A 14,074-nucleotide genomic window follows, 5' to 3' on the forward strand; every position below is an offset into this window, starting at 1 on the left:
GTAAATTTGAAGGTTTGGGGTTTTTTGGAATCTTTTTTTTTTTTTTTTTGAAGGGAATAAGAAAAACCAGTAAGTACTTCACTCAAATTGCAGCCCTCAGTGGGAGTGGGAGGGAATCCTGCTGGGCTGTGGCCCCTGGTGGGAGCAGGTGAGGGATCAGTGCTGGAGCCTCCTGGGTTCCTGTAACCTCAGGAAACAGGGAGTGAAGCAATTGCCTTCCCGTGAAACACCCTCCGATGCTCTGGTAAATATTTGCCTGTGCTCTGGCAAACTCATTTTTAGAAGGATTATACTGAGAAACTCTTTGAGCCTTCTGTGTGACTACCCAAACTCAAGTGCCTAATTGAGGGCACGAAATGCTGGCATTTATTTCTTTATCCATTTCACTTGCTTACTGATGCATCCACTCTGCTTTTGGGAGAGGCAGCAGAACAATGCTCTGGCAGTGGTGTGGAGGGAGAGGCTGGAACAGCCCGGGGCACTTGTCAGGAGAGAAAGGAGCTCAGAGGCAGAAACTGTCACTGCTGTTATGTCACCTCCCAGGTACAAGCAAACAGCAAGAGCCCAGCAATGTGTCAGGAATTCAGAAAAAGGGTATTTTGGTCAAAAAAGCTCACTGTTGCCTGTGCTGGATTTAAAGGGAAGGGATGTTGAGGTTATTCAGCTCATTCACTGCTACTGGTGTAAAACAAAGGTGCAAAGTAACCTGTGGAAGGGCCAAGCTTGGGTTTAGTTTGCTTTAGCACTGCCCTTTATCGTGCTGAGGGGGGTTATTATTATTATTATTATCATTATCCATGGAATGACTCAAAGAGCATTGGCTCCATGAGCACTAAATCAAAGGTCACCTTTCTCTGGAGCTCATTCGAGGAGCTGCTCAGATGTGGGTGAGTGTGAAGATCCTCTGTGTTTCAGGGGAGTTCCTCCCAGGTCATTGTTCCTCTGCTTTTCCAAGAAGCCTGACTGAGTTGCCCTGGCAGCTGGCAAGAAGGAAGCTGGCAGCTGCTTCCTGCTGAAAGGCAGGAGATGGGAGCTGGCACTCACATTGTTCCCTGGGATAACGGCCCTGCGGCCACACCCGGCTCCTCTGGCCCTGGAAAAGGGGAGTTGGTGTTTCTGGGGAGCCTCTGGAGAGGGCTGTGCTGGCCCTGCTGGAGGGGCCCGGCCAGGGAAGGGCTCTGTGCTTCACCCACGGGATTTAAGGCACAATCCACTGGGTTTGGTGCAAATCCTTGGAGCACTGACGTGTTACACGAGGCTGGGACCACACATCAGTCTGCTGTAGGGTGTCACCTCTTCCCTTCCTTGGGGACCAGCTGATCTGTGGCATTTCCCAGGTCCAAAGCCTTTCCACTGGAAGGTGCCAGCTCTGACTGGCCCCACCTCTAAGAAATTCCCAAGAGATCCCATCCAATTCCCAAAGCTTGTTCTATCCACATGAAGTGACCTCATGGTACCTCTGTTCTCCTTCCACTCCAAGAAAATAACTGGCAGTTCTCTTGCAGAAGCTGCTGCTGATTAAAACACACCAATACTTTGTTCAAGGCTCACACTGAAATGCAGAAATGGAATTTTGAGGGACTGTGGCTTTCCTGACACTGCCCTTTCCGTCTGGTGACTGAAAAAGCAGGTTTGTGTGCTCAGCATTTTTCTGTGTCCAAAAGAAACTGGACCTGCAGAGATTTACCCATTTAGATTTACAACATAACACAAACACTGCCATTTTCACAAAACCTCTCTGGCCTGCTTAGAAACCACCCTGCTCTCAGTGCCTCTTGCTGCAGCTGTTTCCTCGAGAATCCCTGGAATATTCAGGATATTTTCACAGCAACAGGTTCCACTGCTCAGATTCTTGGATTTGTGGGTCTGTCCTCAGCCTGGCTGAGCTCCTGTGACATCCAATCCCATGGATCCCTGTGTGAGGGCCCAGGTGAGGAGCAGCAAGGAGGACACTTTCAGGATGGCTGGAGCTGGTGTTCAGTGGAGTTCAAACTCATGGGTGCCAAAGAAATGTCCAAAGCAGTATTTCTGCTGGATGAGTGCTGATCCAACTGGTGGGTTTAGTGCTGTTGCCTCCCTTAATCTCCACCCAAACCTGATTTAATCACTGCTGCCTGTGCACAGCCACCCTGTGGCAACTCCACGGAGCAGCAACTGAGACCTTGGGGCTGCCCAGGAGGAGCAGGTGCTGCTGAGGAGTCAAATAATCCACGTCCTTTGGCAACAGATTCCAGCTGTGACAGATCCTTCCAATTACGGGAACAAGGAAAGGGGTTAAGTGTTGTTTGGAGGAGCCTGAGAGCCCTTGGCTAAGGCTGTCCCTGATGTCTCCTCCCCTGGTCCTTCCTGGAGCGCTCTCTGCCCTCAGTACAGCGATTTTTGGACAAGTCCAGGCCTGTTGACTGAAGTTTTGTTCAGCTGGAGGACCCCACATGTTCATGTTTCCTTCCTAAGGTGGCTGAGGAACGAGCTCTCCTTTCCTAGCACAGGTTTGGATCTGTTTTTATATAAGAATACTCTGGGTCTGGGGAGAAGCCTGATTAAATCTTTGTAGAGGAAAACAGGGTGAAACCCCGAGTTTAGTGGCTGGTAGGGAGGGAATGGAATCTTTCTTCTTGGGAGAAACATTTAATTGGATATTGGTTGCCAAATTTATGCCTTTAACTTCAAATTACAACATAAATCAGATTGCTGACTTAGCTGACTCACAGGTAGTGCTACAGGCTTGAGGCTGCAGCTCCAGCCAAGCCCAGCCAGGATTTGATCCCACCTCCAGTGGGATGGGGCTGGTTTCCATTTGGCTCCCCTGCCACGCTGCTGTCGATGATCTCTCACAGATTGGAGGCTGCTGGGCAGAGGTTCAACTCAAATCATGCCATGACCACAATGACACCATTCCCAGGCAGCTCAAGTGTTATTTTTTGAGCCTTAAATAAACACGTGGAACCAAACATGGGCCACGCTCAGTTTGGCAGGACACACCCATTTAATGCAAACACACCACGAGCAGTGAAATCAAAGCCCCTGCAACGTTTATTCTGCCTTTTTTTGGTTTAACCAGTGGCTTCTTTTAGTTAGCTTCTCTGCTTACATTTAAAATAGGAATTTGGGCCTAGAGAGCACCCTCATTTTGGTTATTTTTCTATTTTACTGTGTAACTGGGCGTGTTTTAAATTTTTTTTTTAAGACTAAGAGAAGGTTTCTAGCACCTAATTCGCCCAGATAAGTACAGAGTGTGCCTCTGCTCGAAGTCACAGTTTAGAACCTCTCAGGCTTTTAATTAAGGTTTAGATTCCTTCCATGATCTTTATCACGGGACATATTTATTTTAAAAACTGCCTTTCCGTTTCCTAAGGAGCAGGAGCAGCTTCACTGAGCTCCTCCCTGAGGCCGTTTTCACCCCGTCCGGGGTGCTCCCCCGGGGCTGGCAGGAGGATTTGTTTGGAGAGCCCCGGGAAGGGACTCACGGAGCGGGATGTGCCGAGGGAAGGGGTTAAGGGGCAGGTTGTGCTGATTCACGGCCGTGTGTGACTCACGTCCCCTCCGGCGGAGGGGAAGTGCCCGTCTGGAGGGACGGGACCCGCACAATGTGGGCTCCGAAGGGACCATTGTGAGCTGCGGCTCCGCTGAAAGAGCCGGAAGAGCTCCCCGGTTAAAATTCGGGATTCTCAGCTCCGCAGCCGGGCCGCTTCGAAGCCGGGGGGCCGGAGCGTGGGCAGAGCTGGGGTGGGAAGCAGAGGCTGGAGGAGGAAGCTGGAATTTGCTGCCTTGGTGAAGCTGGGTCCGGGCTGCCCTTGGAAGCAGTGGAGGAAAGGCAGCAGCTCAGTTCCTTTTGGAAGCTTTTTTTTGTGCTAAATCGGATCCATGAATCACTTCCCTGATGACTCCTGTGCAGGTTTTAAAGTGGTGTCCAGCAAAACTCACATTTCTTCATCTAGGAGTGTTTCTTTTTGGATGTTTAGTCTCTCACTTCATAATATTTATCCAGACTAAATTTCTTAGCAAATGCAGAAGGAAGTGAATAATTCATCCTTTTGTACCTTAATTTTCCTCAGTAGTGTATCAGCTGGTAATTTGAATATAACTTTCATGTTGATAAATTCCTGGTTGGTGTGGGAACAGATTTTTTTTCCCCTTATATATTTACCCCCAGTTCTATCCTTCCCGTCCTGGTAGTGAGTCTGACCTTAAAAGCACCAATATCTGCTTATAGCCAAATAAATCATATCTAAAAATACATTAACTACTGTCACCTGCCACTTATTGTGTTTAAAGTATTTTAGGTTATTGAAGGTTTTTGTTTCTGGGTTGGAATTTTTTTGGTGGTTTGGGGTCTTTTGTGTTTGTTTGGGTTTTTTTTCTGCAGTTGGAGTCCTTGAATCAACTTCCAAGTGAGCTGCACCTGTCCCTCCCAACAACAATAGTGAGGTTTGGTGCATTGTTCCAGGTTTATGGACATCCTGTGGGGACTTTGCCTAAAACCAGCAAGGTCAAGGCCACTGATTCTGTTGTTCCTGTCACTGAGCCATTGGCTTGTGCTGACCTTTGATCCACCTCATTAACTTTAATTGCTAATGAAATAAAGGCCCTCTTCCAGGCTCTGACTATCCCCGTGATTAATTTTATCAATAAAATAGAAAAGTACTGCTCTACCTTCTAATACAAGTGTAAATTATGACTCTTTGGTACCAGCTATTCACTTCCTGCCACTCTGACCCTCTGCACATCCTGGGGAAAAAAACCCCAGAGGAGTCCTGTCATAGATCAAAAACTGAAGGCTGGGTTTGGGAAAGGGTGTGAGAATTTCAGGATCGAGGTCAGCAGTGAAAAACAGTCACAGGAAGAAGCCCAGAGATGCCTCAAACAGCTCCTGTCAGGCTCTGGCAGAGCAGTGGAGAGAATTATAACAGATAATACATCTACACTTTTGTTTCCAACTCTTTTTTTTTTTTTAAATACTTTTGAGGAACCTGTGTTGTCAAACTTTGGCTGATGGCTGTGATCCTCTATTGCTGCTTTTAAAAATGTTGTTTTCACGTGGAATTAGGAGTGTTTTCCCTGAACCCTGACTGTGAACAAGTCCTTACAAAGCAACCCTTGCTAAGCAGTGATGACCCTGCTGGCCTGGCTGTGTCTGTGAGCTGCAGAACCTTTCCCTCTCTGTTTTCTTTTGTTAAATAAGGCAGTCTTCATTTCTGCTCTGGGGTTGTGCACCTCAGCTGTGTGCTGTGTTTCCTGACATGGCATCAATTCTGCCATCAAACTTAAACAAAGAAACCCCTTCCAGTAACCTGCTGCATTACCTGGAAATCCTATGAGCCATAACTGATAAATATGGGGCTGTGTCATCCACTGAGCACCTGCTGCCTTTGCTTCATGCTCAGAATTATAAATACATGGAGATAACAGGTTATTTCTGCAATAAAGTGGGTTATGGTGCTGCTGGATCAATAACCCTTTGCTCTCTTCCTTGTTTCTCAGAGGACTTATCTGTCTTTAGCTTTTTAAACACCTCATTTACCTGTTCCGTGGGACAGGAGGAAGCATTGCTGGGACTTGGCCCTTGTTGCAGACGTGCAGTTCCCCATTTCTGATCAGTCTGGGATCTGTTGGGAACAGCAGGGACAGGGGTGTCTGTGTGGCTGAACATCCTGGGCCTCCTGCAGGAGGGAGAAGCTCCCCACGGTCTCCTTTCCTGACCCTTTGTTCCTTGCAGTGCCTGTGCTGTTTGTCTCAGCTTGTGCAACCTTTCCTCCAGTTTCTTCTGTGGAAAATACCCAAATTAGACACTGGTTGAAAGGGACAAAAACACCCCCAAAAAATCCCTTTGGACCAGAGCAGTGCCCAGCTCTGAGCTGCCATCTTTCAGTTAAAAGTTTCAAGGCCTGGCAAGAAATGGCACTAAAAACCCAAAGGGCCGCTCTAAAATGTGAAATTTGTCAAGGGAAAAGTCCCTGAGACTGATTTGTTTTTAAACTCTTTTATTTTTTGGCCTGTGGGATTATTTCTATGGGAGGATAAGTGTGACATGGGGGGGGAGGAATGGCAAGAATTCCCCAAACTCTCCCTACCACTAAGTGAAAAGCTGACAGAGGCAGGAGGAAGGTTGGTGTTACAACATAATCCTTAATTCTGGACTCTTTTAAAAATTCTATATTTATATATTCTTATTTTATATTTATATATTCTTATATTTATTTTATATCAATGTAAATATTATATATATATTATATATATATACATATATATATAAAAATAAATATATAAATATTATATATTTATTTTATTCAGTGTTTGTGCCTTCCCAAGGGATTCAATCCCTTCCTCCTTCCAGGCTGGTGCAGCTGCAGCTTCCAGGGCACCACCTTGTGGTCGTGGTAAAACTTGTGCAAAAAAAAAAACCCAGACAATTCCTTAAATTGCTTTTTGAAATTTAAAAATAGATTAAACACGATATTGCTGTGTCCTGTTCTATTTGAAATCCAGCAGCCATCCTCCTGCCAAATATGTTTAAATAAATAACGAATTAATTAAGTTCTAACATAGAGGAAGAGCAGTTGTTTTGCTTAAACACACATGTGTGTATAACAGAGCCAAGGCCTCTGCTGTGCTATAGGGATTTATTTTTCCCAAGTTTTAGGCACAGGGAAATGGTGAGAAAAGGATTTAATTAACTGTAACCTCTAATATAACTTGAGGATGACAGGAAAATGAAGAAATCTTTGCATTTCTCTTAAAAGATGGTTCAAAACTTTTGCTGTTTGGTCAAAGTTAAGGTCCTTAAAATCTAATTTATTCTGACTTTGCTTTAAAGGCCCAGGTGCCACAGTGTTGTATCTTGGATCTCAAATGGAGCTTGGATTAATAATCCTGGCACTGCTGTTTTATCAGCATTAAAGCATTCTTTGGGCAAAGTGTTACAGTGAAAATTCATGATAGTTTATATTAAAGTGCCAAAAATTATGTTCAGAGAGGTAGCTACAGTACATAGCAAATGTATTGAAAAATAGGTATTTATTAGATAGATTAAATAAGAATAATACCTGCCCATAGGAATATATTCAGCTCAGATTCAGTTCTTGCTGTCCTAACACACACACACACTGCTTTCAAGACTGAAAACCAGCTCCAGCCCAGACATTTCCATACTTCAGGAAGTTGATGGGAGGTTTTCCAGTGCTGGGTTCTTTCAGAAAAGCTCTATTTCTGACCATGTAAAAGAAATAAAATCAAAGAGTGGTGTAACTGGAGATAACTTGTTCCAGGGTTGTGAAGCTGTCCAGGAAATCTTCCTCTTCAATTCCAAATTTGGTGTACTGGTGAATATAAGCTCTGTGTGGGGAAGGATGGGTAAGACATTGGAAATCAGGGGGGAATCTGACACATATTGGATATTTACTGTGAAAACCCCAAACTGGGATTGGTTTCCACCCTATAACTGTGCTGGTGGGTTTTTACTGTGCTCCCTCAAACTCATTTTGTAATTCCTACTGATCAGTAAGTCCTGACTTGTTTCCAATAGTTTTTATATCTGTGTATTGGTTGAGGAAACAGAATTGCAGCTAAAAAAAATTGGGCTAAGTGGGAAATGGAAGGGGAAGTGATTAATACACACCAATCCCCTCAGTGCTGCTAACTGAGCCAGGAAGTTTTTTCCAGGCCCGTCCACAAGCTGGAAACTAAACCATCAGCAAAAGAGCTTCTGTGTGTTATTTTTAGGATGGTCAAATTGGAATGCACTAAATCTGGGGAGTTTTGGGACTGAGAAAATACACTGAGAGCACTGCAATCTGTGGTCTCACTTATTTACAATGATTTCTCTCCCACTGAAGATATTGGCAGTTATTAGTGAAGTCTCAGCAGGACTCTTTTCACTTACTTGGAAGCAAACATATTCCAAGCTTTTCCCACAACGCTGTCGAGAGGTTTCAGCAGGAACTGGCTGTTGCTGACCAGAGAGGCAGACTTTTCATACTTGTTAAATGCTCTTGGTGTTCTCCAGGCATTAAAAGCATCCTGAGGCTTTAGCCATGATGTGTACAGGGAGGGATCTTGGAAACTTCCTGGAGCAGAGATAAGACAGCCCTGTTGGTAAATGTAAAGCTGCAAACTCCTGCATCTTGATCTCAGTTGTCCTGTGTGACTTAATCAAAGCTTGGCAGATCAGTTCAGGCCTTGGGAAAACTCTGCAGAGATCAGCCTGCAGAAAACAGAACTTTGAAACAGACCCCTTGGATTATCTAGAAGTGCTCTCTTGTGTCAGTACTGCATCTGCCAGCCATGCTCATCACTCCAGAAACAGCTAAATGTATTTTCAGACAATAAAGCCAAGAATTTCATCAGATACACAGATTACAGGCTCTTCCTCCTGCCCTGAAGTGCTTCAGGAAGCTGCTGTAAAGACAACAGCCCAAAGCAGTTGGACAACGTGGCCTTGGACACTAAACTGTTTCTAGAGGGAATATTGACCTTTAGTAACCAAACATCTGGCCTTGGGGTGTTTTTATTCTGATCAGATGTGGTGTAAAGAAACCAGAGAGATGTGAAACAAGAACCCCTGAGGTTTGGGGCTTTTCCTCCTTACCCAAATCCACACTGTGGACATCTTTTCCTCTCAGGATAACCAGGTTGGCAATGGAAGTGTTGAAGTGCAGTGGCTTCTTTGTGGAATGGCTGGAGGGGGTGGAGGAGCCTGGAGGAGGTGGTCGGACTTGCCAGTCAATACCTGTGAGATTTTGGTAAAAAAAAAGACAGAAAAGATAGTTAATGTTTTGTGAAATGTGGATTTGGAATAGCTGAAGAGGCAGATGGGAACTATCACTGTGCCCCACACTGGAGTTTGTAGCTGCTGCACTTAAATTAAGCAGCAATCACACAATTCCCAGGGAAAAGCAGTGCTAATCCAGTAGTATTTTCCTGGTAGTCACTTGTCTAGCAGAGAAAATGATACCTGTTTCTATCCTTAGCAATTGCCAGCCCATTCCCTGCATAACTGGAAGCTATAACTGAATTCCCAGGTAAATGACAGGGGAGAGCTGAGCAGCATTTTCATGAGTAGAAGGTGTAAAAAGAAAACACAGCAATCCCAACCCAAAGAACGTTCCAAATGAAGGATGTAAATTAAGTGCACAGCCACAAACTGTTGGTTTGGTTTGTGTGTTTTCAGTGGCAGTAATTAACTGAGATGGCTGGAAGCAAAGGCAGGAGCAAGCTGAGGGAATGGTTTGAGGAGCAGCTGGAGGCAAATTCCTGCTGAGGGCTCTGAACTGACTGAGGGGAGCTGCACTAAACAATCAGCTTTATCTCACCTGGAGAAATGAGTGAGGAGAGGGGAGGGAATGCTCTGTACCTTCCTCCATCTGGGCATTAGCAATGAGCATCTGCCTCAGATGTTTGATGAGCCCAGGCCAGCTGAAGGTGCTGTAGGGGAGGGAGTTCTCAGGAATCTGAGGAATGTTCCGGAGACCCAACATCTTGAACTCGGGATGTGGGACCAGCGCCTCCATCAAGTCTCCTGGAAGGAGAAATCAACAGCTGCTCACAAAAAAACACTGCCCAGGGTGGCTAAAACAGGAGGAGAGAGGGAGGAATGTTACAGAGGTTTAGCAATTTCAGACAGAGCAATGCAAACTTGCTGTGTGTTACTGAATTAATAGCTCTGATTTTACAATTTAGACTTGTCTCACTTCTCAGAATCTCCAGGACTCTCTGCATTGCCAAAGAGATCGACAGACAGATGGGAAAGCTTAATTTTGGGTAACTTTCTCTAATTCCTTGAGGGTATAAACACCAGCCTGTTGCTCCCAGGTTGTCTGCTCACCTGTTTTCTGCCTGAGCAAAACACAAAACTTTCAGTTTGTTTCAGTTCATACAAATTTCTGACCCCAAGTGAAAGGTGAAGCTCAGCCCAAAAGCACTGAGTTTGTAAATAGGTATGAGGGTGTCTGTGATCACTTGGAAAAGCAGAAACAGGGTTCTTCTGGTGAAGAATGAAAGCAGAAGTTGGGGGGTTTATTTTTGACTCCGCTACAACATTGGGATTGGATTGAACTTTCTAAATTTGTCTCTTCCTCCACTTTGCCTGCCTGAAAACTTGGGATGTACCCAAATAGTTGAATAAGGAGACTGAAGAACTTCAATTCACCCCTGACCTGACTAGAGAGAGGTGTGTGAATGACATGGTTTGGTACCCAGTGGGTTCCTGCTGTAGTTTGAGCCCCCCTCTGCTGGGTGAACGGGCTGGAAAACGCTGCCCAGCTGATGTGCAATGACTTGGTTCACATCCCTGAAGGAGATCTGTTTGATGTTCATCAGCTGGGCACAGATCTTGTGGATGACATCGTTCTCGTGGACAAGGAGGGCGTCTGAGGACCGGTACAGATGTGACAGAGTCAAAACAGAGTTGTAGTTTTGAACAATGACCTGGGAACGAACAAACAAACAAAAAACCCCACACAAATCAGAGTCAAACTTAATCCCTTTCTGATTTATAATCCTCTGGCTGCTGCTGTTTCCTCAGCTGAGATTTAGGAAGTGATTCATTTTCTTTGCCAAAGTGCAGAATGAGGGCAGGAGCTCAGAGCTTTTCCAGGGAAAGAGGGCAAGACCCGTGAAAATCAGGTTATCCATCTCTCTCCATACAAACATGCTGGAACAAAATCTACCTGGGAACTGATTGTACTGCTGAGATAAGATCCCAACAGGAGATTTCTAGTTCTTGTGAAACTGCACCACCTCAGCACTTGAATTATCAAGAATTTGTTTTGGTGAAATCACACGTACCAAATATCAGGCAAACAATCCTTTAGCTGTGTTACCTTAGCCATTTGAACTTTGTAAAAAAGTAAAATGTACTTATTTTCCTTCTTACTTCTGTTGTAGGCATTTTATTTAAAAGTAAGCAGTGATTATAAACTTAAAAATTCTCTATAATTCTATATAAAAAGGCAATGTGACATTCACCTCACCAGTGCCATAGGGCCAGATAACGTGGTTTAGGATAAATGAGGCTGGAAAAGCATCTCTCAAGCACTGGGTCACAAATGCTCCCAGGCCTGACCCTGTGCCCCCAGCCATGCTCATGATGGTGAAAAATCCTCCCAGTCGGTCACATCTCTCTGCTTCTCTCTGCACCAGATCCATGATTGATTCCTTGTGTCTGGGCCCGTGGACAGAGTAACTGGGGAGTAACAGAAAAGCAGGAAGGTAAAGCTATTCATTAAGCAGATTTTATTATTATTATTTCTATAAGCTTGCACTGTCATCCATTCTGTCTGCACTAAACAATCCTTAGCTGTGATGTTCATTTTGCAAAACAGCTGTTTATAAACTGGCCTTATTGTTTCCTATTCTTAAATGTATTCCCTCCATTCTAAAATGTCATGTTTTCACTGCAAAGGAGCGAGGCCCTGGCACAGGTTGCCCAGAGAAGCTGTGGCTGCCCCATCCCTGGAAGTGTCCAAGGCCAGGTTGGAAGGGGCTTGGAGCAACCTGGGATAGTGGAAGGTGTTGGGGTTGGAACTGGATGAGTTTCAAAGTCTCTTCCAACCCAAACCACTCTGGGATTCTGTGATTCAAACACCAATTTCATCTTGCAAAAATCAGTTCAAAAATTACACTGCTATCTATATATTTCTACTTTAACTTAAAAATAAATCCTGTTCCATACTAAGCTGCACTCCTAGAGAGTGTAAACAGCTCCTTAGCCTCCACAGTTCCCTTGGGAAGCCTGGAACAGCTCTCCATACCCGTTGGCCCAGTTGTTCCCAGAGCCTTGCTTCTGGCAGAAGTGGGACTGGTTGTTGTATTTCCAGCAGCCAGACCTGGCAGCCATGGATAAGGTTTGGCTGATGACTTTGGGCTCCATGTCAACCAGCACAGCCCGGGCCACAGGCACTGCAGAGGAAGAAAAACAGAATTAACAATAACGTGCCAGCATGTTTAGGTAAAATGGATGGATTTGGATGGATAGCATGTCCCAGGCTGTATTCCTCCCACCCACATTATCCAAGCCATTAATGGGACAGCACAGGCAGCACAGAAAAGATTTGGCCATGCCCATGTATTGTGCCAAAGACAAATGTGAACTCCAGAGTTCTCTTTCAGGAAAGAAACCACTCAGTGTGTTTGATAATGTCAAATTTGGATCCTGTGGGTCCTACTCTGTGGTGTGATCCATCTACAGCAGAAAATGCAGATGTTTGGAAGGAAAGATTATGTTTTGTTTCCAGCTGTGCTACTGGGAAACTGGCTTTGTCTTCTCAGAGCCTTCACTGCACTGATTCTGCTTCCATGTCTGCAGCAGTGTTGTGAGGGCAGAGGGTTAAACAGTCCTTCAAGGCTGAAGGTAAAACTCATTCCTCAACTGAAGGCAAAAGACCTGTTTTATTTCTGTGTCCTGAAAACAGACCCTGTGTGGGGAACAAAAAGCCCTTTTAAAGCTGTACCTCCAGATTGCTCCTCCCAGAAAAACCTCTCCTTGCAGGCATCCTGGTAGGATTGGTTTTCCTTCTTGGAGCAGAGCCCGTGAGAGCCACAGATGTCACTGCACAGGCAGCAAAACACCTCGTGCCCAATCTGGTTCCCACACTGCCCAAGCTGGACTGTGACTATTGACATCCTTCTTCAAGCCTGAAAAAGAAATGATGTCTTTAGTAATTGTGGAAAAGACAGGGGGGGAAATAGTTCTGGCAGGTTTCTGGTCCGTTGTGCCATTTTTTGAGGATGGTTATACCACAACCACTGGCTATTTCTGGGGAAAAGCTGCCTGACAGCACCTTCTCCTGAAGGCCAGAAGAGCACAGATGGCAGTTTAAAGGGAATTAAGAGCTGTTTACTGCTGCTTTGCATCTGGAGGGAGCTGGAACCAGCCACATAGCAAGGGAATTGTTTGTTTTCTTCCTTTTGCTCAGTAGGGCAGGATAGAAAAAAATGATTATAACTCAAAGTTATCGGACTAGGATGTAAAAGCACAATAAGAAAGCACCACATGCCCTTAGAAACGTTGAGCCTGTTCAAAATTGTAGCCGATTTCCAGTCCTGTTCTGCTCCAGGCCTGATGCCAGAGCCTGCTGAGGTGACAAAAGGATTCCCTGGAGCATTCCTCTTGCTTCCAGCACACAGAGCAAAGCTTTTGCCTCGGTACCGGCGTGATTTGACATTTTTCCCCCACTCAGCATTTTACAGCAGCTCTGCTTTCTCACTCTTCTATTCACAGAAACAAGGTCAATTTTTTTTTTAACTCCAGGCTGCAGTTCCTCATTGCCACCCCAGCTGTGCCGCAGCATTCCCGTACCAGCATTCCCTGGATGGCTGCCGGTGCCTGTGCCGCGTTCTGCGGGCAGGTTTGTGCTAATTTGGATCGCGGTGCGCGATTCCAGCGCCGCTGCCAGCCCGGGGGTTGCTGCGAGACCGAGAATAAACAAACATGTGAATTATCCTCAGGAAAGGCCCGTGTCCGACCTGTGCGACACCGACCGTCCCACCCGGGTGTCCGTGCCCGCAGATCCCCCTCAGGGGCCGCCCCTCAGGGCTCCCCCCTCAGAACGCCGCCATGTTCGCCCCGAGCCCGGCCGGCCCGCCAGCCCCTCTGCCGGCATCCCGATCCTCGTCCCGATCCCACCCCGGTTCCGATCCCGACCCCATCCCGGTCCCGATTGTCCTGATCCTATTCCAGTCCAGATCCTGATCCCGACCCTGATCCCGGTCCCGATCCCGATCCCATCCCAATGCCGAGCCCTCTCCCGTTCCCAATCCCGATCCCATCCCGCTCCCGCCCCCCTCAGCGCTCCTTTTTCCCCCTCCCCACCCTGTGTGCGGACGCTCCTTCGAACGGCCCGCCTGGCGCATGCGCAGCGCTCTCTCCTGGCAGCCTGGCGCCGCGCCGCGCCCCTCCGGCTTCCCCGCGCACAGCGCGCACGCTCCGCCCGGCGCGGCTTCCCCGCGCCCTTTTGCGCATGCGCCGCGCCAGGACTTTGAGGGCGGGCGGGCGCGCGGGGCGCCGAGTGCGCAGGCGCGGCGCGCGCGGGCGGGGCGGGCGCGCAGGCGCGCTGCGGCCGCGCAGCCGGTGATGGCG

The 14,074-nt window shown here is 46.6% G+C and overlaps 1 protein-coding gene across 6 annotated transcripts in view; it reads right to left on the minus strand.

Moving 5' to 3' along the window:
* Positions 1-13,840, minus strand: part of TUBD1 (tubulin delta 1) — an 18,386-nt gene extending 4,546 nt beyond the window's left edge. The window contains exons 1-13 of one of the 6 annotated variants that reach the window (XR_001875917.1): positions 13,808-13,840; positions 13,295-13,402; positions 12,447-12,630; positions 11,748-11,895; positions 10,963-11,179; positions 10,191-10,422; positions 9,350-9,514; positions 8,585-8,725; positions 7,880-8,063; positions 7,044-7,332; positions 5,701-5,764; positions 5,522-5,606; positions 3,680-4,728 (exon numbers count right to left, since the gene is read on the minus strand). Coding sequence is in view for 1 of the 6 variants with exons in the window: in XM_017821632.1 (XP_017677121.1) it covers positions 7,230-7,332; positions 7,880-8,063; positions 8,585-8,725; positions 9,350-9,514; positions 10,191-10,422; positions 10,963-11,179; positions 11,748-11,895; positions 12,447-12,618 (1,362 nt within the window). In the remaining 5 variants the exon portion in view is untranslated. Of the gene's footprint in view, positions 1-3,679; positions 4,729-5,521; positions 5,765-6,995; positions 7,333-7,879; positions 8,064-8,584; positions 8,726-9,349; positions 9,515-10,190; positions 10,423-10,962; positions 11,180-11,747; positions 11,896-12,446; positions 12,631-13,294; positions 13,772-13,807 lie in introns of those variants that run through there. The other 5 variants (XR_001875915.1, XR_001875918.1, XR_001875914.1 and 2 more) reach the window with 5 other exon arrangements.
* Positions 13,841-14,074: the final 234 nt, after the last annotated feature.

This window comes from Lepidothrix coronata, unplaced genomic scaffold (assembly GCF_001604755.1).
Source record: "Lepidothrix coronata isolate B3197 unplaced genomic scaffold, Lepidothrix_coronata-1.0 Scaffold91, whole genome shotgun sequence".
NCBI lineage: Eukaryota > Metazoa > Chordata > Aves > Passeriformes > Pipridae > Lepidothrix > Lepidothrix coronata.